This window comes from Equus caballus, chromosome 1 (genome assembly GCF_041296265.1).
Source record: "Equus caballus isolate H_3958 breed thoroughbred chromosome 1, TB-T2T, whole genome shotgun sequence".
Taxonomy (NCBI): domain Eukaryota; kingdom Metazoa; phylum Chordata; class Mammalia; order Perissodactyla; family Equidae; genus Equus; species Equus caballus.
The window spans coordinates 106,449,251-106,472,039 of record NC_091684.1 but is presented as its reverse complement, the minus strand read 5'-3'; the positions used below and the strand labels follow the sequence as shown (position 1 = coordinate 106,472,039).

Below are 22,789 nucleotides of genomic sequence, written 5' to 3'. Positions count from 1 at the left end.
ACAGGTCATTAAGATTCTGGTCCCAATTCCAGAGTGTGGGTTTTTCCCCTACACCAAGCAATTCTCAGACCCCAGTTGGGTGTCCTACAATTCAACTCAATACTGACACTATCTGCCTGGAAAAAGCATCATATCCCACAGGTTAAGGGCTCAGTCCTACAAGACTCCCCACCCCATTTCAGATGCCAACCCTCAAGTCTGGGTCATCATTTGTGCTTCTAACCAACTGGCCATAAATCAGAGGTTCCAGGGACCCCCTCCTTGGGTTCAATTAATTTGCTAGAGCGACTCAAAGAACTCAGAGAAACATTTTACTTACCAGAATACCAGTTTATTATACAAGGATATAACTCAGGAACAGGCAGACAGAGACATATGTAGGTCTAGGTATGGGGAAAGGGCAAGGAGCTTCCACACCCTCTCCGAGCGCCCCATTCTCCCCAAATCTCCACATGTCCACCAACCCGGAAGCTCTTCGAATGCTGTCCTTTGGGTTTTTATGGAGGCTTCATTACATCGGCATGATTGATTACATCATTGGCCACTGGTAACTGCTTCAACCTCAAGCCCCTCTCCCCTCCCCAGAGGTCGGGGGTAGGCAGGGTTGGCTCCCCAGGCTGCAGCCCCTATTCCTAGGTCACCAAGGGGCTTTCCAAAAGGCACTTCATCAATATAACAAAACACACCTTAATTGCTCTCGACACTTAGGAAATTCCAAGGGTTTTAGGAGCTCTGTACCAGGAATGAGGATGAAGATCAAATATTATAAATCATGATATGACATTCGCAAGCTTGTATCATAAAGGGCCATCTGTTTAACCCAGGAGGCTGTCTGCGAGGAAACCAGGGAGTCTGATGGGATCCAGGACCGCAGCCTTGTGGTTAGAGCCACTCTTCTAGGCAGACAGAGGCATGCCTGAGATCCTCGCTTCTTCCACTCACTGAGCAAATGTTCGTTGAGTGCCTTCCCTGTGCCAGGCACTGGGACGAGTGGTGACCCAATCAACACAGTGAGGGGTCAAGAGCCCCAACCCAGAGGCGAGAGATCGGCTTCTCCTGCACCATCAGTGCTGCACAGGAAGACTCTTAGCTGAGGGCCACTCAGCCGTGATTCCTCCGTTTGTAAAACGGAGACAACAAGCTGACCCTGCTTATTTCACATGACTGTTTCAAAACAGATAAGACAGGATTAAATTCTGTTTAAATATAAAATGCCTTAAAAAAAAAAGGAAGAATGAATGAAAGAAGAAAGGAAAAAAAAGGAGGAATAATTATTTCCTAGGTTAAACTGACATACTTTCATATGAAGTAGGAAGGGAGGGAAAAGAAAACAGAAAACGGCTAAGAAACTACACAAAACTATTTTTTCCCCACAGGGATAGAAGCTTTCACAAAACTCCAGGCTTTTAGAAGCTTGACTGATTTTCTTCTGTTTTTTCTTCCTGGACCCAGGAAATCAGCTGATTCACTATAAAGTAATGCAATACTCAATTATCAGCTTGGGAAGAAAGGGAAAGACCCCCTGAGAGACGGCTCTCTCCCCACCAGGAGAAGTCAGTGGTCCTCGAAGGGCCGATCAGCCGAGAATACACAAGGACAAACCCGTTTATTTCTCAGAATGTAGTCTGCTGCTTGATACTCCCTACAAAGATGGGGGAACCACAAAACGTCCTTGAGGCCCCAGTTGCAGACCTGTCCGAGCGTTGTCCACAGGCAGCTCAGTCCATCAGAGGTCCAAGAGAAATCTCCTAACCTGGGCCAGGTATTTTGGTTTCAAATAGTCACCCAGCTCCTCCTTGCTGACCCACACATGGCGGTCTTTCTTCCCAGCCTCGGAGAAGTCTCCAGTGAGTAGCAGTGCTTTGAAGAAGAATACTTTGGCCCCAAGGATACTCTCTGTCCTCATTGCCTGGGGGAACTTGAACTTGTAGTGGCCACAGGGTGCATTTCCCAGGAACTTGGCTTCCATGTTGTTTTCTGAGGGGGGGACAGAATTGGAAGATGAGGATACACCCACCTGTTTACTCTGACTCCGAAACTCACCGGGAGTCTCTGGGAGAGCCATTTCCAGCCAGAGGTCAAAGCAATCCCCGGAAGTGGGGACAAGGGTCACTCCTGAAAGGCCTGCTCTCCTCCCATCAAAATGCTCCCGGCGCAGGGCTCCCAACTCCCTGGGTCCACTCCATGCGCCAAACTCCTGCATTTAGACTGAAGGGAGCAATACGGTTCAAATATCACCACCTGGGAGTCAGAGCGCGGAGCTTCTGGACTCAGCCCCATCTGCTGAGGAAGGACCAAGACACTCGGTATCTGTAAAGCAAAGTTCATCTGCCTTTTAAAGGGACTGTCACATCGAAAGCCAAAGAAGAACCTAATTTAACTTCTGTAGGGTGAAACATCATAATCAAAGTTAAGACAAAGGCAGATAGATAGATAATATCATATCTGTAATCTATAACAGAGGGTTAATAACCCCTACCCAGCATTTCAAAGGATGGGGAAATGACGCATTAATTACTAAAGAGCATTCAGAAAACTGGCTAGCTAAAGAGGAAAAGTGAAGCTGGATCCCTACCTCAGTCCTCACATCAAAAGTGATACCATATAGATCAAAGATTTAACAATAAAAATTTTAAATTTTCCTAAGAGGTTTCTTTATTCTGGATGGTAGTTTCATGGATGTTTAATATTTTCTAAATTTTTCTGTATTTTTTAAGTTTTCATTAAACAAAAAAGAAACCACGACTGCTGAAAAAAAAAAAAAATGTGGGATACTTTCTGTGTCATTTTTGAGACAGGAAGTCCTAACCAACACACAAAATTCAAAACTCCAACAAAGAAAAGACATATTTATCTACCCAAAAATCAAATCTGTCTGCAAAGAAAAATGAAGCATAAAAATGTAAGGACAAAATAGGAAAAATATTTTCAACACATTCAACAAATGAATAATATCTTAAGGTATAAGAAGTACTTAAAAATCAATGAGGAAAAAACCAACAAATCTAAAAGAAAAACGAACCAAGCATACGAACAGGAAGTTCACATGAAGATACATTCAATGACCTATAAACTAACTAAAAGATGCTCAATCTTATTAACAATTAAAGAAATACAAGTTAGGGGGTCAGCCCTGTGGCCCAGTGGGTAAGTTTGTGTGCTCCACTTTGGCAGCCCAAGATTTCGCCAGTTCCGATCCTGGGTGTGGACATGGCACCGTCATCAGGCCATGCTGAGGCCGCGTCCCACAGAGCACATCCAGAGGCACTCACAACTAGACTATTCAACCATTACTGTGGGACTTTAGGGAGAAGAAGAACAAGAAAAGAAAAAGAAGACTGGCAACAGATGTTAGCTCAGGTGCCAATCTTTAAAAAAAAAAGAAATACACATTAAAACAACAACATATTATAACTGAAGTTCAAAAATTGTGAGCTATATGTCACTTATCAAAAATAAGGGGGAAATGGGTACTCTCACACTTATCGTGGGAGCGTAAATTAGTTAACTGCTCTATTTGGCAAGAGTTATCAATTTTAATTATAGACACCCTTTGATCCAGCAACTCTGCCTCTAGAACTTTATCCTCCCAAATATATTTATTTGCCCACGTGAGCCCAGATGAGTGTACAAGGATGTCCACTGCGGCTTCACTTGTAAAAGTCACAGCCTGGTTAAACAAACTGCAGTACATGCACACCATGAGACAGCATGCTGGTGTAAAAAAGTGTAAGATATGTGTTTGTGTGCTGATGTACAGAGACGCTTAAAAGTATATAAGAGAAGACAGGAAGGTATGCAACCGTAATATATATGCTCCCACCATGTGGAAAAAAGAAACAGATTAAATACACACATGGTTGCCATTTCCAAAAGGATCCACAAGAAACTGCTAATGATGGTTGCCTCTAAGAAGGGAAAATTACTTCTTATCCTATACTACATTTACTAGACACTGATAACTTTCTCACCATATACAATGAATTGCTTTCTCAATATCAGAAAACAATACCATGACGAGCATTAGATGAGGAATTCATGTATCATGTGGGCTCACCTACAACACAAAATGTCAGCAATGTGTATCTGTGAGCGGAATTATATTAGCAGATAAACAGTTATTATACGTGTCCTCATACTTTTCTGAATTTTCCACTTAATTCAATGAATATGTATTACTTTTCCATAATCTGGAAAAACTGGATTAAAAAATATAATCAGGGGCCAGCCCCACGGCCAAGTGGTTAAGTTCACGTGCTCCACTTCCGCAGCCCAGGGTTTCCCTGGTTCAGATCCTGGGCACGGACCTAGTACCGCTCATCAGGCCACAGTGAGGCGGCGTCCCCCATAGCAGAAGCAGAAGGACCCACAACTAGAATATCCAACTATATACTGGGGGGGATGCTCTGGGAAGAAGAAGAAGAAAGAAAAAAAAAAGAAGAACGGCAACAGATGTTAGCTCAGGTGCCAATCTTAAAAAAAATAATAATAATAATCAAATCAAGAAAAAAAAAGAAACAGTTCATTGAGCAAAGAATCTGACTAGGCAGTTCAGGGAAGAAGAAATACAAACAGCCAATAAACATAAGAGAAGATGGCTAATCTCACTAGCAATCAGGAAAATGTTAACACAAACGAGTCATTTTATACTGACTGGATAGGCAAAAGCGAAAGAGAGACTATTTCATATGTTGGTGAGGTGCAGACAAATAGACCCCCCTGTGCACACTCCTGAAAATGTCAAATGTTACATACATTCTACAGGACAAAGGGGCAGCACCTATCAAAAACTTAAATGTGCCTGTCCTTGCCCTTTAATTCCACCTCTGGGAATTCCATCTTGCAGAAATACTGGGGAAGTGTGGCGCTAACCAGGAGGAAATGAATGGACTTTGACTTTTTTATATGTATACTTTTATATTGCTTGACTTTCTCTTTGCCATTGTCATTATTTTATGTTATTTGCCATTTTAATAAATTTGCAACAAATCAACATTTTATACGTACTTATGAAACAATTTATCTTTTATATATTTCCTTTCGCATTTATTTACGACAATGAGAATGTTACAGGAGGAAAGTGTAGTGCCAAGTGGTGCCCCTTCCACAGGTATGCAGGAGGTGGAGCTGACAAGCATCACTCAGGAATGTTTGACATGAGGGAAGCTGAGCAACTGAACACAGGATCCTGGGCAGACATCCAGCTGCCAACTCCTACGTGACGGCTGAGGAAACCAGGAGAGCAGAAGTCCCCACCCATTCCATTCTGTCTCGCTACCTCTCCTGCAGGCTGCGCAGGCCCCTCATGGGAAAGGATCAAGGGGACACGCACAGGCTGCTGACGTTTCGTTAGCAGGTGCTTATGCTGGTAGTGGGGCCAGTAAAAGTGGCTCTGCACTGAGACTACCAAATCAACATTCAGCAAGTGCCTACTATGTGCCAGGTCCTTTGCTGAAAGCTGGGGTGATGGAGAGGAGTAGATACTGTGTGCGCCTTCAAGGAGCCAGAATTCTGGCTGGGGAGAGAACTGTGCTAACAAACAATTACAGAGCAGTGGGGTAAGTGAAAGAGCGTGTTCTCCACTGGAGCTAAAGCTCCCGGGGAGCAGGGGGAGTGTCCTCTTCATCACTGTGACCCCACTGCCTGGAGAGTGCCCAGCAAACGGTCGGCACAGAGGAGATGTCTCTCGCATAAACTGAGTAAGGCACGCACAGTGCTATGGGAGCCTAGAGGGAGCCTTGCTCTACCTAGAGGCTTGGAGAAGGTTCCACCACAGAGGTATAATGTACGAGCTGAGTCTTAAAAGCTGAGCAGGCACACACGGAGGAGAAAGCATTCCAGTCAGGGACCAGCACACCTCAAAACAGAGCTGCGTGAAAGACCACGATTCAAGGAATGCAAAAGGTGCGCCAGGTTAGAACTTAAAACATACACTTATAAGCAGCAAGACGGAAGACTGACAAGCTCAGGACCGGAGCATAAAGGATTTATAGGCCATGCCTAAAAGTCTGAACTTTCATGGGAAGCTTTCCAAGAATTGTAGGCAGAGAAGTACAAGGGATTTGCGTTTTTGAAAGCTCATTCTGGCCGCGCCGAAGGATATGAGACGAAAGCACAGGGGAACTTATTTGGCATCTACTTCAAGAGTCCGCTCGAGTGGTTCTCCACTACCGTGATTTCACTCCTCAAGTAAAATTTGGCAATGTCTAGAGACATTTTTGATTGTCACACTAGGGCGAGTGGGGATGGGTTAGTGCTACTGGCATCCAGTGGGTAGAAGCCAGAGACCCTGCTAACATCCTACAACACACAGAACAGCCCCCAAAAAGAATTATCCGGCCCCAAATGTCAATTGTGCCAAGGTTGAGAAACGCTGGTCTAGTGAGATGTGAAAGGGGTCAGAGCTAAGGTGTGGAATAACGAGAGGAATATTTAGAACAGGCCAGGTAGGACTCGAGAACTTGTGGATGTCAGAATGAGGTCAAGGATGACTCTGAGGTTTCTCGGGTGAATGGGTAAGTGGCGGTGTCAGTAAGCAAGGCTGGAGGACAGGAAGAGAAGCGGGCTGGGAGGACGGGAGGAGCACTGACTCTGAACGCACTAAATTTAAAACTCCCAGTGGGGAGAGGGTGAGTGCAGGGCTGGCACCATCCTGGAGGGTATTTCCGTAGGTCCCAAGACGCATCCTGAATTGGATGCTTGCCCCTGAGGCCAATGTCTTAAGATAAGCAAACAAGCTTCTTTCACACAAAGTCTGGGTGCTTTTCCATCAGCTGCCACCGCGCGGGGCCCTGGGGCGGAACCTAAATCACAGCCAGAGCAGCTTCATTAGCTTCATTAAACAGAGTATCAAATACTGAGCAAAATGGAGTCAAAGATAATAATGAACCAGGGTATCTTCTTCGTAATGATACCAGACAGTCAAGAAATAAAAAACCTCTTCATTTTCAAAGGGACACCCAAAATTCACAGTCAATTTTAGAAAGCAGTGGATTACCTAGAAACAAAGTATGGGCTAAAGAAAGAACCAAGTGTGACAGACCATATTCTAGATAGGACAGAAGTAAAGATACTTCATACCCTTTAAGTTCTCAGAACAATGACGGTGCTTTTAAAAAAAAGGGATCACTCTACGTAAAGCAGATCAGGAAAAGGTCCATCCTATGCAGAGACAAAAGAAAATCCGCTTCCTCAAGAATCCATAGATTATAATAACCAAATATACGTGGGAAAAAAGAAAACCAAACAGCAAACCCTGATCATTTTTATGACAGTAAATCTCAATAATGAAGCTTTCAATGATGTAAGAATTGAAAAGCATTTTAATCTAAATACAGACTTCCAGAATCCTATCTGAACTAACAGTCTCACTGGTCTTCGAAACGGACAGACAGGAATGCCCCTGAGGCAAAGGCGAGTAGGACCTCCTAAGCCAGCAGGGCCCATCACAGCTACATCCTGTGAGGAGAATAGTGGGCCCAGAAGAAGATCCAGACCAATTAAACCAGAAAAAGTACTAGAATTATCTATTCCCAGGGAGCAGGCAAAACTGTGGAAACCTGGAGAAGAAATGTTTGCATTCACTGGGAAGCCGACAAGTTTTACTAAGCAGAAGCTGAAGCTCTCCATTCTCCAGGCATGACAGCAGTTGTTAAATTCACTGATTATGGAAACTCTGAAGAAGCACAACTAAGCAACATCAGGCCCATTCAAACAGAGGCATGGGAGGAAGAAGGTGCCTACGACCGAACGCTTGAGTTCCAGAAAGGAGGTGATGGCCGGCCAAGACAATCCGCTGAGCCAACCCAGCAGTTTACCAAACACCCCGGGCTCGGAACTCATCTGAGAAGAGTCTTTGCAAAGAAAGGAGTCGTTGACTGAAGCCTCCTGGTCAAAACCTGTTGACACACCTACTTTCCCTTCAGAATAAGATGCTGCCATGGTGGATATTATTTGGAGAACAAAAAAGCAGATTTTAGGAGGAAAAAAATTTAACCCACACAAAGAATGGGAAAAAATAGAGTTAAACAAAGCAAATATCTTTTTTATAAGTGAAAGAATTTTCTTTCTGCCATCAATAAAACATGCTATTATAGTAAATAAATAAATAATAAAAAAGAAATAAAGTTTAAAAATCTCAGTGGGACAAGGATAGACTTTCACCTGATCGAAGATTTTTTTCTAGCTGAAATGCTTACAAATATCAAAGTGTCCATTAACCTCTCCACCTCCTACTCCTAAAGCTGTCCTCACAGTCAGCCCATAAATCTTCCGGCTGAGACGGAAGCAAGTCTTGTGGGGTTAAGAGGGAGGCAGAGAACTCACCTGAGAGCATGGCGAGGGTTCGCTCCGCTGTTCCCCGCAGGCTCTCCCCAGGCTGCCACTCTGCCTGGGGCAGCAGCCAAACATCCTGATCTCCGAGCTTTTCTTTGACCAACAGGACAAGGTTCCTGTCCAGCTTCCGGAGCAGTGAGGTTCGGTCATTCTTTTTATCAGCTTCTATGGAGGAAACGGGGTCAGAGGGGACAAGACGACTGTGAGCTGCCAGAACCAAGGGGAGGGGAGTTCTACAGTCCTCCTCTAAGGCAGAGCAACAACGCATGCCCTCAAAGCACTCAGAATCCACGGACGACCCTGGCTCATCTCTCTACCTCCAACCTCTTTCAGGGTGGAGTCTCACAACCTTGAGGAAACTAAAATGTAAGAAGAGGAAAGGCAAAGCTGATCTCCTTTGAGGGGCAAAACAGAAAGAAAGCACTTTGAGCCTTTGGAAAAGAAGCAATATCCATACTAACTCAAACACTGCTACTTCATCGGTTTTGACACTATTACTGACTTAACTAGCCCCCACTTTCTCTGTTCTTCAGTCTTCATCTGTGACATAAGGATAAGAAAATTCAACCCCCAGCTTTAAGAGGGATGCTAGTGGGAAAGGCTTAATCTCCCCCACTCTCAGTCTCAATTAGGAGTTAAACTCATATAACATTCATAAAGTTTAACTGAGAGAGGAGGCTATGCCAAGCCCCTTACCTCCCACTCAAAAATAACACAGGCGTCTTAAAACTTGTATGAGTAAATGTGAGGAACAGGGAGATGAATTTACTTTTCTCCCACCTGAAAGCAGTTTTGTTATTTGAAATTATTTGTTACTGAAAACGTGAAGCAGGGGCTAAGCAGCTGTCCCTTGTCTGGGAACCAGAATACCCCGCTTTCCCTTCCTTCTTGCTGGCCTGAAATGCCCACAACCTGTTATGCGAGCTCCAGGTTTGAACTGTAGGAATTTCTGCTCCCACACATCTTCCAAGTCCTGCACCAGCAGGATATTCCGTTCACCATCTTCTTCATCATACAGGTCAGCCTTCCTCTTTGCTAGTTGCTGGGCTTCACTCAAAGCACGGAGCTCATGGTCTGAATACAGGCTTCTCTCGATCTCGATCTGGGAATATTAAAAGGGCAAAAATCTACCCCAATCTGGGAAAATTATAAGGACAAAAAAACGGGCAGAATAAAACACAGATATAGCACACTTGACAGACTCAGAAGTTTACCGCTGAACATAAACAGATATACAACCAAAACACCACAGAGAAAAAAGGGAAAGAAAAAAGGTCACCTGCACTTTGGGCTTGAGTTACATTTGCCAAAATCTTAGAATGTGACTGGAGCTCAAGCCCACTACAAAGAACAGAGGACGGGACAGGCACTGCGTGCCCTTTTACACGCTTGTCATGTCACTTTGGGAACAGAATCTCACTCACCGTGGGCTTTCCTGCCTCAGGGAGTTTACAGTTGCTGTTCGTTTTTCCTAGAATGTTTTCCCTCACATTCTTCTCCTGGGAGATTCCTACTCTTCCTTCACATCTCAATTTATCTCTTTCTCAGAGAGATACTCCTTGACACCTCCCATAAAATCAAATTAGATGTCCCTGCTAAACCCTCTCACAGTACCCTGTGTTTTCCTCTATAACAACCGGAATCTGCAATTCGTGTATAGTCATGTGATTATTTGGTTATTGGCTGGCACCCCTCCACTAGACTGAAGCACTCGAGAACGAGACCTGGGTCTGTCTGACTCATCCCCGCTCCCCTAGCGCTTAGCACAGTCTCTGTACAAAGTAGGTGCGAAATGATTATCTGTAAAGTGATTAATAAAATATTTGCAGAGTAAATGAATAAACCAAGTAAAAAGGCAGGAAGTGAAGTTTATAGCTCTCAGCAGTTCAGACAAAAATATCGCAGATTCTGGAGAAACTGTCTTTGGGGATTTAAGACCCTCACAGACACTACACCCAGTTTTTGCCCGTTTCCTCACTTGCCCCTGACACAAACAGACTTTATCACAGGCACCTTACAGATGTGCCCACGGCCTTCTAACACTCGTCACACAAAGACTTTCTCCAAACTCAACTACCTGCGATAGGAACGGAGTCCGTCTAGTTCACCACCGCATCCCTAGTGTGTTGAATGAAAAAGGAGAGCATCTCCAAAGAGCTGCTTAAGGTGACAAGAAAGAAGGCCAATGAAAACAAACTGTCTCTTATTAAACGCCTACTACGTACCAAACCAACCCACCAACGTAGGTACCGTTTTGCAGGTAAGTAGACTGAAGTTCAGAGAGGTGGGCCAACTTGCCCAAGGTCACACAAATTAACTAGTCCCGGAGTCGGGATAAACCCAGGTCCACGTGCCTCTATTGCTCCCCAACCGCACCTTGAAGCCGCGACCCGCACCTCAAACCTACCTGCTGTAGCAGAGCCGCCATCTCTTCCTGCAACGGGGTCAGCGGCTTTGAGACCAGCGGTGGCCGCTGCAGGCACATCGCGCCCAACAGGCGCCATGGAGACCCGCTGCTCGAGGGTGCGGCCGCAAGAGCCAGGTTGCGAGAACCCAGGCTACCGGCCCAGAGCCCGTCGAACCGCCGCCAGTCCCTCGCCGCCCCTAACAGAGCCCTCCTCACGGGCGCCGCCATCTTTCCGCCCTCCCACAATGTACCGCGGCTCCCAGCGGGCTCCTGGGCTAATCCCAAATTCCCACAAGGCAGCGCGGGAGCGGCCTGAAGGAAAGTCCTCAGTCCCCGGTACTACTAGAACAAACCACTCCAACATGGAGGGGTGAGCGGAGATCTCATGTGAGAAGATTAGGGAAAAGGGGGGAAATTCTCAGTGGACGCTCGCAACGATAGTTATTATAGAGCACTTAAATGGGAATAAAAAATTTTAATGGGGCTTATGGAGAGGAACCAGGTGACTTTTCCTCTGCACCCTCCCACCCAAGCGCTAGTGGTACTGGCGCCGCCCCAGCTAAGCCGGCTCCGCGGACGCCGCGGACGGGAGCCGACTGGGGTCAATTCCAGTCATGCAGGTTGTAAGAAACGCGGGATCTTGGCTCCTGCGGTCATGGATTTGGCCGCCGACGACCAGGTAAGAGTGATTACCCCCTACGAGCCCACGGCCACCCCCGGGACGGCCCTCCTACCCGTGTCGCACGAGCCACGTGGACGCCAGTGGCCGCGAGGACCTCATTGAGCTTTCCTTCCCCGCAGGGTCGCGGCCGGGGCGCCGGCCCCCGCCATCCACACGGGCGCCTGGCAGCTGCAAGACGCGGCGGCCAAGCCGGAAGTTGAGAAGGCGGCAGCCCCGACCTCGGGCGGCAGCAGCTTCAGGTGAGGGCCCCTGGTCCAGCCCTCGGGGGGCTGCCCACCCTCCAGAGTCAGAGAGCCTGTGAATTGCCAGCTGTGTCACTTGCCATCTAAAAATGGAGATGATGCCGTGAGAGGTTGAGCGGATCACATGAGATGAGCCTTGGCACAAAGAGGGTGCTCGGTGACCGTTTGACGAGTGAATGAGTGAACGTCGGAGGTGTATGGGAGGTGTCAGCCTTTTTTCCGTCTGAAAGGGAGATCAGGCAGACTAACAACCTTCCCGGGCCTCGGACACAAAGCGGGGCCGAGGGATCTACGCTATGGCACAATTATTGTGCACTTTTTAGAGCTGGTCTAAGGTCCTGGGTGGGTTTTGTGCTCAGCCCTAGGGCCCCGCGTCTTCCTTTCTGTCAGTCCCACCACCTCTGTGTGCTGAGTGGACGTGCTTCACATCCATTGAACGCACATTTGCTGAGAACCTGCTTGGTGCCAGGCACCATGCCAGGCGCTGGGAATGCAAATACAAAGGGTCGTTCCGCCCCACAAGTAGTTCACGGTCTACCAGGGGAGACAGAGATGCAAACATTTGCACCATAGTCTGATCAAGAGTAGCCTGGAGGTAAGACCTGGTTGCTTGGAAGTGTGAAAGAATGAGCGTCTCACTCCTGAGGAAGTCAGGCGAGACTGCGGGAGATAACGTGGAGCAAAGGACAGAACTGGATGGGAGTTCAACCGGACAAGAGGAAAGGGATCATTCCAGGCACAGCTCACAGTCTAGAAGCGTGCACTATGAAAGAGCATGGTGCGTCAAAGTGCATGTGCGATGGCAGCTGAGGCCAGCGAGTCAAGGAGGAATCAGAATGCTGAGGGTCTTGTCTGTAACCCCGGGGCTTTGACACGGTCCCCGTGGCAGGCAGTGAGGAGCTGCTGAAGGAATTTAAGCCCAGAGTCTGTGGGCATTCAGCGATGTCAGGCACTGTTCAAGGTGCTGGGGACACATCAGTGAATAAACACACAAAAATCCTGCCTCCACGGAATCTTAAGTTCTAGTGGATGGAGGATAACAAATAGAAAACAAGTAAAATGTGAGAGTATGACAGACGGTGAGGGTGCGTCTAGTGTTTGTGAGGAATAGCAAGAAGGCTATGTGGAGTGAGGAGTGAAAATAGGAGAGGGGGCGAGGGCTGCAGCAGGCACACGGACTGCATCCTGTGTGGCCTTGTAGGCCATCGTGAGGACTTCAGCTTTTACTCTGAGTGAGATAGGACGCCACTGGAGAATTCTGGATAGAGAGTTGAAATGGCATTGCTTACATTTTAAGAAGTCCCTTTGGCTGCTGTGTTGATATCGAACTACAAGGAAGCAAGGATGGAAGCTGGGAGAAGTCTTCTAAACAGTTAGATGATTTTTGAAGTAATCTGGGCAAGAAGTGATGGTGGCTTGGATCAGGCTGATGGCTGTAAGGGGAGTGTAAATTGTTGGAGTGAGACAATTAGAAAGTAGAACCAATAGGATTTGTTAATGTCAAGTGTGACAAAGGAGCGGAATGAAGGAACCCTCTAAAATTTTGGCGTAAGCAGCTGGAAAGATGGAAATCATTTCTTAAGACGGGGCAGACTGTGGGAGTTTGGGTTTGGGTGGTTAAGTTTGAGATGCTTGATTAACATCCAAACAGAGGTACAAATGTGGGCTGTTAGAAATGGAGCTCAGGGGACAGATCTGGGCTACGGATATGCATTTGGAAGGCTTGTCATATAGAGGATTTTTAAAACCATGAGACTGTGCAAGATCATCAAGAGAGTAAGTGTAGATAAAGAGGAGAAGAGGTCCCAGACTGAACCCTGGAGCCCTCTGACATTTAGTAATTTGGGAGGTGAGGAAGAATCAGGAAAAGAGATGAAGAAGGAACCTCCAGAGAGGTAGTAAGAAAACCTGGAGAGTTTGGGGGGTTTTTTTTGTTTTTTGGGTTTTTGTTTTTTTTTTTTTTGAGGAAGATTAGCCCTGAGCTAACATCTGCTGCCAATCCTCTTCTTTTTGCAGAGGAAGACTGGCCCTAAGCTAACATCCATGCCCATCTTCCTCTACTTTATATTTGGGATGCCTGCCACAGCAGGCTTGCCAAGTGGTACCATGTCCACACGCAGGATCCAAACCCAGCGAACCCCAGGCTGCCAAAGCGGAACGTGTGCACTTAACCTCTGCGCCACCAGGCCAGCCCCCTAGAGAGTTTCTTTCTTTTTTTTAGTGTGATTCAAGGGCAGAGAAATCAGCTGTGTCAGATACTGCGATATGATAGGTCCATATACTGATGACAGAAATGCTCATTGGATTTAACATTGTGGGTTGGTTGGTCACCTTGACTAGAGCATCTTTGGTGGAGTGACAGGGCTAAAGTCTGATTAGAATGGGTTCAAAGAGAATAGAAGAAGGCAGGGAGAGACAGCGAGCATAGTCGTTCTTTAAGTGGGTTCTGCCATGAGGGGGGATAGAGAACTGGGCAGTAACTCAAGGAGGCTTTGGGATCAAGAGGTTTTCGTTTCTCAGTTGGGGAAATGATAGTATGTTTTGCTGATGGGACTGATGCAGCAGAGAGGGACAAGAAGGATGATGTGGGGGCAGGAGCATCGCCAGCATGATGCCCTTGAGAGGCCAACACACAAGTGGAGCATCATAACAGGAGAGAAGGCAAAGATTGCGGGCACAGATGTTTGACAGTGGGAGCTGGAAGACGCTGATTGCTTCTATTTCTTGAAGGTCATCAGCTGGCAGTGAGGAAGCAGGAAGGAGTTGGAGGTTGGAGGAGACAAAAGAAGATATAAAATAGTCGTCCAGGAGAGTGGAAGGATAATTGAACTGGAGATATGCTGTATGATTGCCAGGCCATGCTGAGGGCCCACTTGATGTTAGAAGTCATTAAAATAAAGCAGTGGTTCTCAACCGGGGGCAGTTTCTAGCTCCAAGGGGACTTTTAGCAATGTCGGAAGACATTTTTGGTTGTCACAGCTTCAAAGACACTATCTAGTGGGGAGAGGCCAGGGATGCGCTAAACACCCCACAGTGTGCAGGACAGCCCTCCACAACAAAGAACTGTCTTGTCCAAAGTGTCACTAGTGCTGAGGCTGAGAAACCAAGGTACGTAGAGAGAGCAGTTGACATTGCTGTGTTTTTCTCTAGCCAGCTGTGCAGATGCATGCACAGGCTCGGAGTGGCTGGAGAGATGGATTTAACCAGGGTTCAGGGTTTGCCAGGAGAGGTCAGTGAAGTAAGAGGGGGCAGAGAAATGAGGGTGTATGCAAGGGAGTAGTCATAAGGATTGGTCATGGGATTCACTGCAGGTCAAGGGGGAAGGGAGGGCATGACGGGTGTGAGGGAAAGTGAACAGGTGGTAGGATCGGGGATTGAAGGGTTCCTTGAGTGAGAGGGTTGGAGGGAGCGGGGGGTTGTGCCAGGAGCTGGTGGCCTGAGTGGTGGTGGAAACCACGGTCATGATGGAGTTGCAGGTGTGGTGATGACAAGGGTAGGTTTGACCACAGGAGCAAGTAGCCAGGGTAGGATAGAGGACACGGGATCAGTGGGGAAAAGGAGGTCAAGAAACAGAAGCCATGGGGTTGGAAAGATCTTGCTGAAATTACACATGTACCGATGACGGGAGTAGTGAGCCAGGAGCTATAATCTTTGCGTTTCTCTACACTTATTTGCATTTTAAAAAATGTTGTTAGCCACAATTAGAAAATGGGTTGAAGACCGAGAGGCAGGGCCCTCCCTCTTTGGGAGTAGAGCCACAGCTTACCCAGCCCACATTCCGGCATCTGCCACTGGAGTCAGGGTCAGTTTGTGTTGGTTTGTTCGGGGATCAGCGAACTCCTGCCTGAAGTGCTCACGGCAGAAGTCAGCCTGCTTCTTAGACCCTCAGCACTGTTTCCAGTCCTCCTGGGCCATTCAGAAGAGACGGCGTGTGTGCTGGCCCCTCGCTGCGTTTCCCTGTCTGAGGATGGGCGTGAAGGGGCAGCAGACCAGGGCCAGAAAACTTTCCTTCCTTTTTCTGGGCTTCTTGGGGTGAGCCACTTGTCCGTGTGTACATTGCACCTGGAGGTTTAAAGGACTGATCTTGTCCGTACCTTCAATTAAATGGTTCAGGCTCCAAATCCTTCCTGGTTGAAAACCTTGCTGCACATAAAAGCATTACACGGGTACGTTCAGACTTGAGCAGTCTTAAGTTTTTTGACCCCCAAGTCAATAGGGGAAATAATCAATGGGGAAATGATAATGCTTAAACATTAACGTCATCTCGAAGCCTCGTCCGTTTTCTGTCTCAGTGTGCAGGCTGCTCAGCTGGCCGCTGTGGAGGGAGTGAACCCTCTAAGATCGGGCCCAGCAGGAAGGAATACACTAATGCTTGAATACTACTGTTATTGTTTTGTTTTTTAAAAATATCTTGGGGCTGGCCCCGTGGCCAAGTGGTTAAGTTTGTGCATCCGCTGCAGGCAGCCCAGTGTTTCATTGGTTCGAATCCTGGGCACAGACATGGCACTGCTCATCGAGCCACACTGAGGCAGCATCCCACATGCCACAGCTAGAAGGACCCACAACGAAGAATATACAACTATGTACCGGGGGCTTTGGGGAGAAAAAGGAAAAAAATAAAATCTTTCAAAAAAAAAATAAAAATATCTCTAGGAAAGCAGGTAGGGCTGGGGAGGACGGTGCTCAGATAATAGTGTATTTTCTGAACAAGAATCCTGTGTCTCAGGAGGCTGTGGGGGGTCCAGCCCGGATCTGATCTGTGTGTGTGGGCAGGGCACAACAGCACGGTCACTGGCTTCTCAATTGCTGAGCGACAGTCGTGTGTATTTGAGTTAAAGAAAGCACGGCTTGGTGAGCCAACTCCGAACTGAGGCAGGTCTCCTGGGTCCAAGGCCCGACTTCCCTTGCGAACCCTGTCCCCCTATTTGTCCCTCGGCTTCTCCACCTGAAAATGAAGAGTACTGACCTAGAGGCAGCCAGAGAACAGGCTGGGCTGAGACAGTGAAAGAGCTTGAACTCAACACCATGTCTAGGCCGGTGTTCTCAACCCTGGTTCACATCTGATTCCCCTGGAGTACCTTAGAAATAGATTCTCGCGTCCCATCCAGAATTCGGGGTGGAGCTTACACATCAGAATCCCGTGGTTCTGCTGTTCGGCCAGTATGGAGAACCCGTGGTCTGGGATAGGGGTTGACAAACTGGAACATAGTCACACCCATTAATTTACTGTTGTCTGTGGCTGTTTTTGTATTACAGTGGCAAAGTTAAGTAGCTGCAACAGAAACTTCATGACCAGCAAAGCCTAAAATATTTACTCTCTGGCCTTTGACAGAAAAAGTTTGCTGGCTGCTATTCTGATTTTTTTTTTTAAGTATTATTAAAATTATTTTGTCTTTTTTTTTTTTTTTTTTTTTTTGCTGAGGAAGATTCACCCTGAGCCAGCATCTGTTGCCAATTCTCCTCTTTTTTTGCTTGAGGAAGATTAGCCCTGAGCTGACATCTGTGCCAATCTTCTTCTTTCATATATATATATATATATATATATATATATATATATATATATATATATATATGTGGGTCACCACCACAGCATGGCTGATGAGTGGTGTAGGTCTGCACCCAGGATCCAAAACCACAAACCTGGGCCACTGAAGCAGACCGTGCTGAACTTAACCACTAGGTCTCGGAGCCAGCCCCTATTTTGTCTTTTTTTCTAGAGAGTCAAGATATCATTTGTGTGTGATGAAACAAGAAAACAAGAAATGCCTTTATTTTTTAAATTGCAGAAAGAGCAGCCTATAGAAGATTGAAAACAGTGATCTGGTTATACTAGAAGGGATGGGGAAGCTGGGGACTGTGGATTAAATTTTCGTCTCCTAGTCGAAAGTCACTAGGTGTGTCTACAGTCAGCAACTCGAGAAACGGCCGCTTGAGCACCCTGTTTGTGGCTACAAGCGGGAGCACCAGAAGGACTGGGGGCCTCGGGGGCAGGCCCAGGGGAGGGCTGCTGCTCTTAAGTATGAGTTCATCTGTGCGGTTCGATTTTTTTAAAACCGTGTGATGTGTTTCCTTTTTTATTTTAAAAAAAAACCAGCAAATTTTATGTAAAATGTTTCTTCTAATTGCAGCATTTACCCTCCAATTCCAGGACAGGAGAGCTCTCTGAGGTGGGCAGGAAAGAGATTCGAGGAGATCCCGATCGCACACATTAAAGCATCCTACAACAAGTAAGTGGGAGGGAGGCCTGGCGGGCCAGGGTGGGCGCCTTCCCCTTGGCGCAGAGGGCGAGCCAAGGCTGGCTCTGGGCGCCCGGCTGGGGGTGCAAGTCAGGTGCTGCGTTTTGCGTGACAGCTCATGCAGAGGTCCCCCGGGCTCCCTCCTTGTTTCGGGAAACCACCTCTGTCTTTATCAAGTTTATTGAGTTGGGCCTATCATAGTGATAAGATTTCTTTGCTTTCCTTCGGAATAGTATTTCCTGGTCTGTTCAGTCGTTGGAGAGAGCGTATTTAGGGGCAGAAGGTCCCTCCATGATGGCATCTATTAAGTGTTACTGAGTCCTGGGGGATAGGGGATGGGTGATATATAAATAAGGTGAGAGAGATGATTTCAGGATATTTGATTTATTAACAAACTAACCAAAATGTAAACCTCCAAGTAAGTCTTGTCCCTTTGAAGTACTCACCTTGGGCCACAGTGCACTGACCTCCAGCCTTGTGGGGCTAAACGTGAATGGTGATTTCTGTGACAAGACTAGCGTGCTATGTGGCTCACACACGGGTGCCAGGGGAGCTCCCAACTGTGTGTTGGCAGCAGAAGCCTTGCTGATGTTAGTGACAGTTTTGCAGGCCAACCCCCACGATTTAGAGAACAATACAAGAGACTGTTGGTCGTCATGGATAGAGCGTGGGGCACAGGTGAGATGCCCTAGGATTCGTTTCTGCATCCATCTGATAAGCTCAAATGAGAGCAGCTGGATTTCTTTTTCTTCCCTTCTCAGGGTAATGAGGACAGAGGTTAGCCCTCTGTTTGTTTTGTTAAGTGTCTATGGCCTGCTCTGTAGATCTCTGCTGAGGTTGTCTCAGGACAAGCAATTCTCTTGGCTGTCTGTTCAGTAGAGAAAACCCAAGAAGCCCTAATCATAGCCATAGCCAGGCCAACAACAGATGGCCCGCCCCAGGGCTGACCACCCCAGGAGGTCTCTTCATAACCCTCCGCCAGCACCCCCTTCACTGTCAATGCTGCAGAGCTCTTCAGACCAGAAGACGGGACGATGATGACCCCAGGGGAGATGGAAAACACGTCTAAGGATTTCTTGAAGTCATCCTTCATTTTAATTTAACTTGTTAACGTTAGAGATGATTAGAAAAAGTTTCACTTATTTAAAAAAATTTTTTTGGTCATAGAATAGAGTATCATAAGCATTAAAATTATCCAATATGGTAATATTGCTAACTTTTTTGAGGTATGATAATGTTTTGTGGGGCTTTTTTGAAGAGTCCTTATCTTTTAGAGATATACGCTGAACTATTTACAGGTGAAATGGTGGGTCTGGGATTTGCTTCAAAATAATCCGTTAGTTGGGAAAGAAGGGAGTAGAAACAGGGTCTGTAGGTGAAACTGAATTGGATATGAGTTAATAATTGTTGAGGCTGAGTGATGGGTCCATGGTGGTTCAATACTGTTCTGTTCACTTTTGTGTATATTTGAAACTTTCCTTAAAGTTTTTTTAAAAATTACCTGATGTGAAACATCTAACTTCTTAGGAAAAAAAGCCAAACAAGGACATCAAATCTAATTTAAGCAGCAGCTACAGGGAAGACCCAGGAGGCAAACGTGCCCCCTTCTTCTGGGTGACACCCAGCCCCCCTCAGATCATGAAGCCTCTCTTATGCTGTAGCTCAGGCTGCTGTAACAGAGTACCGCAAACGGCGTGGCTTAAACAGCAGATGCTTCTTTCTCACCATTGTGGAGGCGGAAGGCCCAGATCAGAGAGCCAGCACAGGCGGGTTCTGATGAGAGCTCCTCAGTGTCCTCACATGGTGGGAGGGCCGAGGGAGCTCTCCGTGTCCCTTTCATAAGGGCACTAATCCCATCACAAGGGCTCCACCCTCATGACCTAATCTCTCCTAAAGGCCCCAACTCCAAACACCATCACGTTAGGAGTTAGGATTTCAACATGCATTTTGAGGGGGCAGAGACGTTCAGTCTGTAACAGAGCTAGCTCTCTTTAGTTTATGTGACTTGTCCGTTTTCAATGAGGCTTACAGGATAATTCTGACCCTTCCTGATGCCTCCTATCGAGTTCAAAACACATGCATCCGATTAACCCTAAGTGCAAGCAGCTGGGTGTCTGTCTGATTCAGGCTTGTGGGGGCATGGTTAGCACTGTCCGTCGTTTCCCTGGTCGGTCCTCATATCCTCTGTGCCACCCCTGCCTTCCCAGCACGCAGATCCAGGTCATGTCTGCCGCGAACCAGCCGCTTGCCCGTGCCTCCTGTGGCACAGAGGGCTTCCGGAACGCCAAGAAGGGCACGGGCATTGCAGCCCAAACGGCAGGCATAGCCGCCGCGGCGGTAAGTGTGTTCTCTGCTCCCTCTGCTGCGTGCTCCACCTGCTGTGTGGCTCATCCCTGGGGGGAGTTCTTGAACTAGCTGCTCAGAAGCAGTTGGGTATTTGCCAGCTCTTGGCAGACGCTAACACTGAGGTGGTGCGAATGGGTCTGGTGAAAAGGCTTCTCTTTTCTCCTTCTCTCAGTTTCAGTAGAAGTGACACACTTGCTGTTCACTCCAGACGCAGTAAGAGCAGGTGCTGAAGGCTCAGTTTACAGATCAGGCGAGGGGCCGGGGTTGGTGGTATGTCGGCTTGGAGAAGGGGAGCTATGGTGAGGTCTCCCGTGCAACAGCGGTTTGAGTGAACTGTTGCGGGCCTTTCTAGCAGTGAACTGGCAGTGGACTGCTCAGGGTGTGTTTATCGAGCGTCTGCTCCATGCCAGACATTTACATTTATTGTCCTGGACCCTCAGGAGACCCTGGTACTGCCCACGTTTTGAAGAGCCAGTCGAGATCAGAGCATACGGCTCGCTTGGAGCCGTGCAGCCAGTTCCATCCCCTGACCTGACCCCAGGCTGGCGTGGGACAAAGCCTGTGCGCTGTCCGCAGTAGCACAGGCCTCACCGAGGGTCACACTGCCATCCAGAGCATTTCCTGAAGGAAAGCCCTGACCTTCAAACATAGCTCAGGGCCCCAAAATATTGATTGCTGTGTGTTAATGATCATCAAACTGTGCTAAATGTCCACCAGTGGACAGATTATAGACACTCAAAAGAAATACGTCAGCGTTAACAGTGGCTTCTGCATGGTGGGTCAACATGACCTCTCTGTGTTTTCCAGACTTTCTATAGTGAACTGCCTTTATAATCCAGAAAGAAAGATTTAACTATACCTAAAAGTTTAAAGTGATATGGTAACACTTTTTAAGTGGGTGTTTAGGCTCAGCCTTGCAGTCTGGGGACCTCCTCATGGCCTGAAATTCTGCCTTTACCCACCTGAGGCGAATCTGAGCGAGATTAGAAATCTCCATTAGGTGGCAGTGCTGTCCTGAGCTAAAAGGCATCCCAGTTGACTGTAAACCTGTGACCTGACAGGTTCCATGCTCTCTGCTGCTGTCTGTCCTGCACTGCAGCCGTCTGTCCTGTGCTTCCTTCCCTGTGCTCCGCCTGGTCACCTCTGCAGGTGCCTCTCCCTGGAGCTCGTCGCCCTGTTGCCCCCGCTGGGAGTACGAGGCCAGTTGGAGCAGTTCTCTCTCCAGAGCACTAACCACCCTCTGCTTCTCTCCAGAAAGCTGCCGGGAAGGGCGTGACCCACATCCGAGTTGTGGTGAAAGGCCTGGGGCCAGGGCGCTTGGTAAGTGTCCGTGAGTCCCGTGAGTCTCCACCACGTGTGCTCGCTGCTTTAGTTAGTGTGAGAGGTGGGGCTTGAGTGCAGAGTCAGGAGAGCGGGAGGCCCTGTAGTGGATTTCCATGATGGCTTAAAGTTTCTTTCTGTTGTTCTGATCTACTAAGTTGCCCAGAACAAGCCCAGGTCACTTAGTTTAACTCATCGGACACTGACTGAGTGCCTGCTGTGTGCCAGGCACTGGGAAGAGAAAGGTGGTCCCTGGGGGCTATCAGTGCCCACTAGTGAGGGCAGTGGGAAAGCTTGTGCCCAGGGTGCTGGGAGTCCACTGGTGTGATCAGGAAAGCTTCCCCAAAGAGATGACATCTCTACTGACTTTTCAGAAATGATGAGGCGTTAGCCAGGTATAGCGGGAGAGGGACGCTCCAGGCAGAGGAAACTACAAAATGTAAGGCGCAAGGTGTGTTGAGGCTGACAAGTAGTCTTTGTTGTTAGATCGTAAAGCTCAAGGGGGGAGGTGGCAGGTGCAACTAGAGAAGTGGACAGCACTGAGGACTTGGTGAAGGGGTTTGGTTGGGAGACTTTTGTGAGAATAGTGTTGGGATGGGAGGTCTCCAAGCCAGAGAGCCTCCCCACTCTCCTCCCTCCCCACCCCACCCCGAGCCCTGTCAGGACGTGCTGGGGCTTCGTTTCTGGGAGCATGCCATTCTCCTGTTCCTTCTGCTCCTTCCAGTCTGCCATCAAGGGACTGACCATGGGGGGCCTGGAAGTGATCTCCATCACAGACAACACCCCCATCCCACACAATGGCTGCCGCCCTCGGAAGGCTCGGAGGCTGTGAGGGGAAAGAAGCCTGCACTGCACCCAACCTCAGGTCACACCTCTGGCCGGACCTCGTGGATCACGCTGTCAGAGATCACAGGCAGGAGGGGAGAGGTTGCCCCCTTACGTGGTCGCCTCTGCTCCTGCCTTGGGCTGGAGGTCGCTGTGCACTGAAGTGAAGCCGCGCCTCTCTGGGACACAAGGGGAGCCCCAGGGCAGCTGTGGCTCAGGCTCCAGCCAGTAAATGCTGCCTCTGCTCTGCAAAATAAAAACATCTCGACCATCTCTAGTAGTTTATGAGGTTTTTGCTTCCAGAGTTGCAAACAGTAATCCCTGCTTCCCCTGAAAGAGAGACTGACTTGAGGGGAGACCCTGGATGGCAGGGTAAAACGTCAGTGTGAGCTGCCTT

General features: G+C 47.8%; 2 protein-coding genes and 1 pseudogene across 3 annotated transcripts; 2 read left to right on the top strand and 1 right to left on the bottom strand.

Annotated features, from left to right (window-relative positions):
• Positions 1-309: 309 nt before the first annotated feature.
• Positions 310-11,284, bottom strand: MRPL46 (mitochondrial ribosomal protein L46). Of its 2 annotated transcripts, none has more exons than XR_011438624.1 (4): positions 10,742-11,030; positions 9,247-9,436; positions 8,164-8,499; positions 310-3,005 (listed from the first exon to the last, which is right to left on the bottom strand). XR_011438624.1 is itself a non-coding variant. In XM_001916648.5 (4 exons), the coding sequence occupies exons 1-4, from the start codon at positions 10,967-10,969 to the stop codon at positions 1,727-1,729; spliced, it is 843 nt and encodes a 280-aa protein (XP_001916683.1). In that variant the 5' UTR covers positions 10,970-11,284; the 3' UTR covers positions 310-1,726. The 2 variants fall into 2 exon arrangements, 1 of the variants encoding a protein (XP_001916683.1); XM_001916648.5 differs by having other exon boundaries at positions 310-1,977; positions 8,326-8,499; positions 10,742-11,284.
• LOC102148958 (tudor domain-containing protein 3 pseudogene) lies at positions 6,512-7,877 on the top strand (annotated as a pseudogene).
• MRPS11 (mitochondrial ribosomal protein S11) lies at positions 11,281-22,665 on the top strand. The gene is made up of 6 exons (XM_001503182.5): positions 11,281-11,420; positions 11,543-11,662; positions 17,794-17,892; positions 20,109-20,238; positions 21,502-21,567; positions 22,292-22,665. The coding sequence occupies exons 1-6, from the start codon at positions 11,356-11,358 to the stop codon at positions 22,397-22,399; spliced, it is 588 nt and encodes a 195-aa protein (XP_001503232.1). The 5' UTR covers positions 11,281-11,355; the 3' UTR covers positions 22,400-22,665.
• The last annotated feature ends 124 nt before the right edge of the window (positions 22,666-22,789 follow it).